The sequence below is a fragment of the Trachymyrmex cornetzi genome, unplaced genomic scaffold (assembly GCF_001594075.2).
Source record: "Trachymyrmex cornetzi isolate Tcor2-1 unplaced genomic scaffold, Tcor1.1 scaffold121, whole genome shotgun sequence".
Classification (NCBI taxonomy): Eukaryota; Metazoa; Arthropoda; class Insecta; order Hymenoptera; family Formicidae; genus Trachymyrmex; species Trachymyrmex cornetzi.
Genome location: NW_017295773.1, coordinates 1,250,200 through 1,261,976, shown reverse-complemented (window position 1 = coordinate 1,261,976; position 11,777 = coordinate 1,250,200). Strand labels below are relative to the sequence as shown.

The window sequence follows — 11,777 nt, the reverse complement described above, 5'->3', positions numbered from 1 at the left end:
TGAATTTTTAATATATCCGAGTGTTAAAGTAACATAATTTATGAGTAAATTAACAATTAACAAATAATGTATTTTAAAACGTAAATTCTGAGATAAATAAACAAAATGTGTTAATTTAACACAAATATTAATTTTATTGAAAAATATGCTTTCATAACTTGATTACAAAATGAGGCAATATTACATTTTTTATATTAATTTTTTTACATAATACTTATATATTATTTTCTGGCATCATGATTCATCCTATGTTAAATTAACATTAAAATTTGGGTGGACCGTATGGAGAATACGTGAAATGTATTAAATTTAATATATAAATTTTCCAACTGGCAACTGTATATAATTATATTTACATTTTGAAATTTGATTAGTCGCATACACAATCGCGCACCATACTCATATAATATTGACCATCGAGACTTGTAAGTTGAGATTTTTTCTCGTAGTTTTTTTAAATTCGCAAAAGAGATTATACATAACTTGGAGAAAATCAACTAGATCTATCAGTTATTAAAATTTTTTATACAACAAATCGGCTCACAGTTTGCTTGAAATGCATGGAAATTGTATAAATTAATTGTATAAATTGCAGCTGGGAATGGAAGAGTTACTATTCCGTTACTTTTACAATTACTTTTTATAATAACAATTTGCTAATGATGTTGCAATTTGTTATTTAGTTGTAAGTGGTCGTAATTGTAAGAATATTGTATAAACAAGAAATATTATTAAGCTTGAAGAACTGTCTTGACCGAATTTGGCATTTTCCACTCATATGCATGTATATGTATTGTGTTGTGTTGTGTGCGTGTAAAATATTTTTAACATATTGAAAGCTCAAAAGCTTAGATCCTGCACGGACGTCTACTACTTCTTTCTCGATCTCGAATCGTGTAATTCTTCCTGCCAATATGAAATAATATGCATTAACAAAATTCTTTTACAATTTAACAGTCGCGCACGATCGCTGTTGCCCCCGGACATAATGCATTAGCTCACTGTACAATTCCGCGGCCGAAAAGCGCAAACGTGTATCTAATGTCGCCCGTCCTGTGGGTAATCCGAACGATGCATCGCACGAGTATTTTCATATACATATACATGTATATATAAAATCTATATACATATATATTGTGTATGTATATATATATATACATATATATATGTATATATATACATATATATACGTTCCGCGAAACGCATTCTGTACATCATACGCGGTAGCGCAACACGTGGCAAAATGTTTCGCCATCGATATCAAATAATCATGGTAAATCCGCACCGACTGCTGCAGGCTCGCCCGGCTCGGCTCTCGCGTTAATGCCTATATTTTACATCCGTCCGTATTTAGTTCGAATAACGTTTGGCGAATAATAATGGACCATTTGCCACTTGTTTTCGTTCGCCCGGCGGAATGATTACGCCGGGATACGCGTTGAAATTTTACGCCCGTAGAGAGAGTGAGAGAGAGAGAGAGAGAGAGAGAGAGAGAGAGAGATTACACGGGGCAAATGTACCGCGAACGGATTTCCGGATGCGTGTTGCAATATTTCCCCTTCTCGGATCGGTGTAATAATATAACTGTGCCGAATGCAAAAATACAGGGAGAGAGAAACAGCTAGAATCGAAGAGATCGAAAATAATAACTAATCAATCGGCGAATATGGAAAGCTGCAAGTATTAAGGATATATATCGACTCCGTCTCTCTAACAAATTTCACTATAGACTTACAATGCAGTTCATACATTTTGAAACAAGAATCATACAAAAGAAAGAATACGTCAGAAAACTATTTTAAACATTATTTTATTTAAAATAGAATCTTTTAGTCCTGAAAAACACAATAGATATATAGCAATTAACTTTAAGTCATAAGATATTGGTCAATCACAGTCGAACGCGAGCAGAATAATCGACTATGAAGTCGTTGATTTCCTTTGCGGTTTTAAGACTTACTAAAAAGGTTTTTCATTAACTTGTAATTAAGCTTAACCTGATGTTTCACCCATGACATCATCATATGTCAAAATGACAACAAATAACTTGTTTGCTCAGTTTCTCTTTTATCGTTTTCGCTTAGTTGATCACAACGGCTTGCATTTTTTAAATATATACCGTCGATTAACTTAAAAAATGTCGTAATCTTACATTATCTATCCTACTTACTCGACTTGCTTATTATTTCTTATTTCTAACATTGAAACTACAGTTGTAGGGTTAAAGACTCGATATTTCAAAAGCCGCTGTGGCGGCTATGACTAACTAATTAAAAACGAAAAAAGTATTTAAAGATGTATGCGTCACATCTAAAAACAATACTAAAAATATAAAAATTTCATAGTTTGTTCTATTATTTTATTATATACGTGAGCATCTATATAAAATTTGAGCACAGTTCTCTTATCGATTTAAAAGTTATTTAATGTTTTGGTTTATCTCGATTCTGATACAAAATCGTGTTTTGTAATATTTATTTGCAAATTTAATTTTGTCTTCTTCAAATTTAATGTGAAAGTAACGTTAAAGATTAAATCAAAGGAAAATAGCAAAATAACCCTGATCAAATTGATCCGTTTTAAGATATGTTGTACTTGTTGTGAACAAAGTCACATATATAAAACAAGAATAAGGAGAGTGAAAGGATAAAGAAATTGACGTAAAATAAATATTCCGAATAGATTTAACACTCGACACGTTCACATCCTACAGAATTAGATTCTGAGTAACGCTAAAATTGAGTTTTACGGAAACAATATATTATGTATGTATACACGTGTATGTGCGTCCATGTATAATCAATGACGACACTAGTCATCGACGTTCTCTTGATCTTTATTTATAATATTGTCATCGACAGCCACATTTTTTAGTTGCAAATATTATTTGCAAATATACAATTTCTTGGATTTAAAATTGAATTCAACACGTGTTTCCGACAGTTTTTTTTGGTCTGGAGGCTTAAGAAATTTTATAAAATTATAAGTTTAGCCTTAGGGAAAGTTACTTTAATATGAAAGTAAATCATTACCGTTACTCGTTACTATACTAACTGTGGCATCCAATTGTCTTAGTCACTAATTGACTAGTTCAACATGAGATCTGTAGTGATGGTGTAAAAATGTAACATCGTTTTCCCTTCGTTACTGAAAATAAGTATACCATAAAGTTATTTTAGAAGTTACACGAAAGAATAACACGTCCATAAAAATAAAATGTTGCCTTTTTCAATTATTTTTGTTAACGAGGTCTCAATTATATACGCTTCACAATGATTTCTGCCGAATTTTCGAATTTGTCGAAAGTTGTGCGATATCGGAGGATAATGACGGACGACAACCACCGGTAGGATGTCAATCAGTTCCTCGTCTTCGAGAGAGCGAAAACGGCATCATCTCGAGTGCCGTTCTCGCCGGCTCCACTCGTCCAATTACAGGCGTGATTGTCCACGGTCTTGGTGAATCTCTCGGGGGTGCAGATCGACCGTCGCGCCGGCGTCGGCGTCGGCGTCGGTCCGACCTCCGTACATATATACACATATACGCCCGTACGTGCCACGCACACGAATGCATATCACGGACTCAGATCGACGCAACGTCGGTCACGTCCATCAGCATCGCGGAAATATTTATGGCGATTAATCGGCGAACGTGGCCGCGGTCTGTTAATTACGTAAGAAGATCAACGGATTACGACGCTGCTGCGTTTCTCGCGAGAGACGTCTCTTCTCAGGACGGACGTCTTGTGATCTGTTGGTCGAAAAATTAAAGGGAAATGAAACTCTTCTCTTTCTCGTTTTTAAATTATATTTCAATACTTTTCCTCGTGTGTCTAATCACAAATTTCGAGGAGAAAAAGTTTTGCGTGAAAAGAGAAAGACAGTTTATTTTTAATTAAAAATGTTGCATTGTAATGCATCCAAAAAAGGACAAATATCAATTATTCTTAATGATAAACGTAATTCTCTGGTGAAAAGTTACTCTGCTAGAATCTTCTGTTAAAAGACGAAGAAAGTGTCAGTTTATAGGTACTTAAAAAAAAAGGGATTTGCTACAGTACGAGAGTTTTACATTGTTCATCCATCATGCAAATTGTAAAGAAGTGCGATTGAAAACTGAGAGTGTTTTAGCTTTATCTTTTCCTTTTTCCAGAACACAATCGATTTGTATAGTTTGAACTTTAAATTAAACACAGTATATGATTACCTGAGTTATGTTTCACTCGCAACGTTTTAAAAATTGGAATTATCTCATCCTTGTTCTTTATCAAATGTTAAACAAGGACAAATGATGCTCACGTCAAGTGGAACACGCTCATGTATTGTATAATATTCGAAGATATGTATATCTACGGAAATTCCTAAGCTTTTCAAATAACATACCAATGAATGTCTGTCCACGTTCTAACGGTAAGGTTTGTAAACTTCGTAGTGTGAAATCTGTATCAGTCTATTCCATGTAGTTATCATATTTTGCTCGACTTTACATTATGCTTAGTGCATCTTAAAATGATCATTTTTGTCAAGTGTCGTTCATGAATTTGTTCCACAAAAAGCAAGACAGTAATAACAAAGAATATTATTTTAAAATGACATCATAATGTCTTTGTGAGGCTATTAGGAAAAAAGGTGATATTTGGAAGAAGAAACGTTAATCGTTAATCGATATGTATATTCAAATCCAAAATTACATTGCAGTATAGTTCATAAATTTTTAGATAAAGATTGTATAAAACAATGATTGTATAAAAAAAAACGTTAGGAAAATACTTTGAACATTTTTTACTAAAATTTACAATCAATATGTACCGCTTGTTTTCAATCTTTGCATCGCCGTTGAGTACTCCTCTTTAAATATTATGTTAATTTAACATACCATAAATGTTAATTTTGATTTGAAAAAATATGCTTTTACAGTTTGCTTACAAATTATATCAATATTAACTTTTTTATATAATATAAACGATATATCTTTGAGCCATTCGAAGATATTCCAGAAATTCAAGCTGCTGCTTGATCCATTGATCAATTGAAGACGATAACAAAAGAACAGTTTTGTAATCGTTTCAATAATGATGTAAAGATTGAAAAATGAGAGCAGAGCGCGATGAAGGACCCTATTTTGAACAAAAAAATATTGGAAATGTTTTTCTCTCTACCACACATGTCCTTTATTTTATATAAATTTTATCGAAAAACTTATTCCAACCGCACTGTGTAAGTCCACAAGTTCTAGGAACGCGGAGGCAAGATCGACGAATTGTTTCTCCGCGGAATCCGGGGATCGATCGATCGCCGCGTCGTCATAATCGTCATCATCATCATCATCATCATCATCATCATCATCGTCGTCGTCGTCATCCTGTCGCGGGAATGTGGCGCTTACAGCCAAGGTATCGCCTCGGTTCGGCAGGTGTGCTACCATCCATTTCTATTGCACGTGTGAAACATATCATTTTGTCCGCGCACGTAATGCCCGGTTATCAACGTGTCTCATCGCCCACGACATCCGCAAGATCCGCTCGTTTCTATAGAGCTGCCAATGAAAAAAACGTATGCGGAATGTCGCGCGGTGGCTAAATTTAATGTCACGAGGGACGATTCTTTAAGCGTAATACGTAATATGTCGCGCTTCTTTCAGACACGACTGAAGGGAGTTGCCTCGATAATAACGGACTTATCCGAGCCGACTGAATGATTGATCATCAACGTAGCAATATATTGAACTTGTATCATAGATACGATATTGGACGCTTTATGAGAAGGTAATAGACAGGTACGTTTCATTATTAAACGTATCCAAGGAAATATGTAAAACATGGAAGGGGAGGGAGAGAGAGAGAGAGAGAGAGAGAGAGAGAGAGAGAAATTAAGAAAGTGAAATGGGAGAAATCATTATAGAAGTAAGGAAGAATATTAAGGAAGAGAACAAGGGCAAGAAAGAAATAAAAAGATGGAAGGAGTACAAGTGAAGATGGTAATTAAAGGAAAAGATTAACGATAGTAAGCAAGAAATAACTGAAATTATGAAAGAGATTAGAACGTTAGTAGCCAAAGATAATGAAGAGAATCTTTTAACAAGGGAAGATTTTAATGCTAGAATAGGAGATACAGGAACAATTATACAAGAACAAAGAATTTACGTATATAAAAGCAAGAGGGAACTCAATAATTGATTATGCAATAGGAAATATAGAAGAGAAAAAATTGATAGGTTAGTTATAGAAGAAAGAACAGAATCGGATCATAATAAAAGAATGCCTTAGGAAATGGAGAATAAGAAAAATAAATAGGAGTCAAAAAGGGGGAAATGTATTTTCGCAAGAACGGAAGGGAATAGAAGTTAAAAATTTACGATAGGAATACTATAGACACCTAAGAAAGCAAGAACATAAACATTTTCAAAAATTATCGCGACATTTAGGTGTGGAAATGAAGAATTATATTTAATAAATTTTGGTGCGAATAGGATAAAAATATTTGTAGGCTGTGCCATAGCGAAGCTGAAATATTGGAACATTTAGCGACAAACTGTATAGTATAGAGATCAAAAATAGCACAAGAATAACTCAATACTATAGGAATATTTGTATAAAGCGAAACATAAATCTAAGTATAAGCAACTAAAATCTTTTGTTAGATTAAATAGTTATACCAATTTTATATGTTAAGCAAGTCTATATCAAATCGATGTAAAACCCCCTTTCAAAGCCGTGTAAAAGGAGTATCAGACTACGGGTTGACGATTACGATTGATGGTTGCCCAGTTCTACTTCAATCAATTACGATGGACTCGCTACATCGTGATTGGTTGAAGTAGAACCGGGCAACCATTAATGTCTGATACGGGCATAAAACAAGAAATAAATGTTTATCTATAGGTATATCTATCTATTTATTGACAGTCAAGGGGGATAAGGATTATAGCTTTCGTCCATTTTTACAATTGTTTTAAAGTGATCTCATCTTATTTTTTTTTGTCAAAATTGTCTTCATTTCTCTCGAGTTTATTCATGTTATAAAAAAATGTCAATTTCATATTCAAATTTTTGGTAATGCCCTTAAATTTATCAGAAATTAAAGTAACATAAGGTAATAAAAACCACGATGGGGGAAACTCCTCTTGTGGAGAATCTGTGGATACACATTGTGCCTTCGTCTGTTTGTTAAAACGAACTTTTAATCTTATATTTATAGTTTCAAAAATAAAATTTAAAGAATTGTCAAGTAACGTATTAACAATGAATCTAATATTCCTATCATGAAATCTGGGATGCGATAATAAAAAACATCTATCAACCTCGTGCAGTTGTGCCTCTTTCTTGTGACAAAGACTGTGTAGATAAAAATTCACCTCACTCAATTGCAACAATTGCCGTAATCATTGTCACAACACTACACATCCGTACTCAGCCCGAGGGCTACTAGGTAGTTACGTAGTGTTGTGTCGATGATTACAATTAGTAAAATTGAGTGCAAATCGGTTTACATATTTTCAGTGCTAATAAATAATTTAATTTTTTTAAGGTTACGAGGTTACTGCCACAACAATTATTAATATGTAATTAAAAGGGTTAAATTATTTATAAACATTGAAAATATGTGAATTATTAATAAATATCTTAAACAAGGATTCTCTCTTCTTAAAATAACAAAAAATAACCTAAATGTGAACTAATGAGAGTCAGCGAGCGAAGGTGCGCAATAAATCTTCACAAATAAAATTTGTTACTTCATATGATGTGTTGATCTCATCTTTATTTAAAATATTGACATCTCGAACGTTTCGATTCTCTTTGGAATCTTCATCAGCAAATTTCTTAACCAAATAAAACTTCAACGATCGTCCGATGTAGAGTCACTCGCAGGTTGCCAAAACTGTGGATAACACTACAGTTTTGGCAACCTGCGAGTGACTCTATATCGGACGATCGTTGAAGTTTTATTTGGTTAAGAAATTTGCTGATGAAGATTCCAAAGAGAATCGAAACGTTCAAGATGTCAATATTTTTAATCTTTACATCATTAATGATATCATTTATATGTTTTGTTAAGAAATAAAATATTTTTCAGCATCGTAATTTACAGATCAAATTCTAAAAATAATGCGTATAAATAAATTATTTATATTACAAGAAATATATTTTAGAAGTATATTCTACTCTTTTATAAAATGTCATCTTACGCTCTATTTTACTAACTTGACGAATACTACCGATACTACATTTGTTATTTATAAAGCTTGCTAACATTAGTAACTCTATCGCGTTATTGACTCTACGAACAGCATTGGTAGCGCTTGCATTCATAGCGCCGATAGCGTCTCTCCGAATGCACTCAAGATGTGTAAAGCAATTGGAAAGTACCCAAAGAATAGAACACTTTTATTTTACAAATTTCAAGTCAGCTACAGGGTATTGATCATGTAACTTCTTCTGTAGAGCGAAAAGTGAAAAGTGAAAATTTTTGTGTACGTACACACACACACAAATACATACAAAAAGTTTCACTTTTTACGTTTCCGCGGCGCCCTTTATAAAGAAAAAGTTACATAATTGATCCCCGAGAAGAAAAGTGATTATAATGATTCATTTTGGAAGATAATAAGTAATGTTTTAGTGATTTGTCAAAAAAAAAAAAAAAAAAGATTCAAGTGACTGAATGGCACCTCTAGTACGGCACAAACCTAATTTCCAATATCGCACTAAACTGATTGCAGAGATAATTTTGTACTATATTATTTAAATATATATATATTGCTTTGACATATTAAAAGAGTTTAAATATTTTCCGATAATTCTAAGATAAATGAATCAAAGATGAATGTATGTGTACTTATTTAATTTAACATAATATTATTACATATATATTAAATGTTAATTTCATTAATAAGAAATGCTCCCGCAATCTGTAATAACATATTTATTTTGTGTTAAATTAACATAAAAGTTGGATTGGACCATTTAGGATATATGAAGTATTAAACTTAACACAAATTTTTCTGTCGCGTATCTCTGAAAAAAGAGAAAATAAAGAGAGAAAATAATTTAAGCTTTTACATATTGTAACAAAAGTCATAGGAGAGAAATCTTAAAAATGTGTTCTAAATAACAGCTATTTTGACCGTTTTGACGATTCTATAAATACTTTATACATTCCAACTATGCCTTTTTTATTAATATCTTGTAATTAAAAAAATTATTCTAATCAATTTGTTCGTCTCAATGATATAATGACATTTTTTTCATATAAACAACTCGAACAACTCGAAGAATAATGAAATGACTGATTAATTATTACGTATTTTTCTATTCATTAGAGAACTGGCATCAGAGAAGCTCGCACTCGAGATAGCTACGTAGAAAAGTTACACAATTATTCCATCATTATAATTCATTAATTATCTGTAAAGGACAGTAAGATTGATTAATATCACACGAACAGATATAATTGCAGCACTAACATATCGATGCTATAAAATCATATCACTTATAATCTCCTTGAAAATTCTACTCGCTTCGCAAGTAGACTTTAGCGAGCAGTCAGCCAGACGAGCAACTCTCCACCCCACCAGCTGCTCGGTAGCGTTTACCCGCGCCGAGAGGCGCGTCACGCATTCGGAGTTCGGACGAGCACGCATGCGTTTGGTGAGGGAACAGAGAGAGGGTGGAAACGCGTCGACCAATGAGTGTCCAACGAGCGGTGGCTGCCCGGGCGGAGCGTACGGGCATAAACGAGACGCAGCAGAAGCGGATTCTGCCACACGACGCCCGACAGCCGAGGGAAGACGTACGTCGTATTATCCAGAGACTTTAAGAGGGTATCCCTGTTGTCGAAAGTCCAGTATTTCTTGCCCCAGTGAGAGTGTCCTCTCGTGACAGTTGGTCGTTTTTAAACTTCCCTCGGCAACGTGTCGTGCGAAATCTGCCGCTCGACATGGAAACGCAAAGCGAGAAACGAAAGGCGCAGCGCGAGTTTTGAAGAAAATCCAGCGGGCGGATAAGAAAGAAGTAGGTAAAGATGCTACACGGCGCTTTACCGCGGGCCTTTTTGGCTCCGGGTCTTAATTACATGAGCTATTACAGCGAAGAAATTCATCCTACTTACGCTGCGCCGGCGACCACGTGGCATATCCCAATGGAGGATCCATCCTCGCCGATTTACTCACGAATCCCACCAACTGAACATCATGCATCATTATCCTGGGAGTCCTCGAGATCTTCGACGCCGTGTCCGTTGGATCTGTCCTTGAAGCCGCCACCGACGCCGAATACCCCGAAGACAGAAGAGATGATCGAAGTGGGTGTCGAGAAAGATCTCAGGATCCGCGAGGAAGTCCAAGCTCGTCCCGAAGAACAAGCTCGCAGAGATAGCGAGGAGGATCAACAGCTGATCGTCGACGATTTGGACGCCTTACGAAGCTCCTCGGCGCAGAGCCATCAGAGCCATCAGAGCCATCAGTACGAACGATTGATCCTTAATAAGGAATCGCCTCGCTTTCACGATTCGATTGTCGACAAGTTTCATTTTCCCGAAGAAACTACTCGATTGCCGCCATATCCCGGAAGTGAACTCGCCTCAAAGTATCACCTGCATAATCAGAAGCTCCTTTTGGCAAGTCCAACGCACTTGCAATCGATGCAGAGTTATCACCAGCAATTGCTTTTAACACCGCAGCAACATCTTCAAAGTGTGCACGCGCCAATGACCCCGCCTAGTACACCATCACCGCCTCAGTGTCCTAGGAGAAGAGTCCGAGAGGAAGATCTCATCTTATCGTCCTCGGGGGTGTCCGCCAACGGGCACTCTTCCTTATCGACCCCAAAGCAGACGACCCTTAGCAACGAGAAAACCGTCGCCCAGAGGCCCAAGAAGAAACACGCCAGGCGGCTCAAATTCGACGAGGACACCAGCAGCCCGGTATCGGGCACCGTCATCTTGGGTCCGGACGAGGCGGTGGTGACCGGCGACATCGATCCCGCCTTCAACATTGTCGAGGTCACGGAGGAGGCGCGCGCCGAGTTAGCCAAGATCGAAAATCGGCTCGGACCGTATCAGTGTAAGCTCTGTCGGCAGCTGCACGAGGACGCCTTCCAGTTGGCGCAACACCGATGCTCCCGAATCGCCCACGTGGAGTATCGTTGTCCCGAATGCGACAAGCGGTTTTCCTGCCCGGCTAATTTAGCGTCTCATCGACGTTGGCATAAACCCAGACTACCCAACACTGACAGTTCCACTACGTCGTCATCTACGTCGTCGTCTACGTCGTCGGGGAACAACGCTGAGATCCCGTGCACCAGATGCGAGGCCAAGTTCACGAGGCAAGCTGCCCTGCGCAAACATCTCGCCACTCAACATCCTGAGACCAATAACAACGTCAGCAATAATAATAACAACAACGTCGGAGTCGACAGTCAGGAAGTCATCGGTAAATCCGACATCGTCCAGACAGTTCCGACCAGCCAGTTGACCAACGAGATGACTTGACACCAATTTCCGGCGAGACCTCTGCCGAGACGACCTGGGCTCTACTGGAGATTCGGCCTCGATTTGTAAGAAACGATGACATTTTTTTCGTTCTCATTCTTGATTCGGCAGTTTTCGTAATGAGTATACAATCAAAATGCTCAGTACGCTTTTTCTAAGAGAGATCTTAGTCACTCATTTTATGGGGTTATGATTAAATTCTCCTATCCTTAAGGGAAGAAATAAGAAAAGAAAAACAATCGAAAATTAATATGAAAGAGCAAGAGCATTATTGTTATTGTTGTTAAAGAA

The 11,777-nt window shown here is 36.4% G+C and overlaps 1 protein-coding gene across 1 annotated transcript; it reads left to right on the top strand.

Annotated features, from left to right (window-relative positions):
• The first annotated feature begins 9,786 nt into the window (after nt 1–9,786).
• Nucleotides 9,787–11,486, top strand: LOC108767512 (zinc finger protein 813). Its single transcript, XM_018517428.1, has one exon. The coding sequence runs from the start codon at nt 10,020–10,022 to the stop codon at nt 11,484–11,486; it is 1,467 nt and encodes a 488-aa protein (XP_018372930.1). The 5' UTR covers nt 9,787–10,019.
• Nucleotides 11,487–11,777: the final 291 nt, after the last annotated feature.

What these genes read in the sequence shown, in the direction of transcription:
- LOC108767512 (XM_018517428.1), top strand. Translation starts at nt 10,020, where the DNA reads ATGCTACACGGCGCTTTACCGCGGGCCTTTTTGGCTCCGGGTCTTAAT.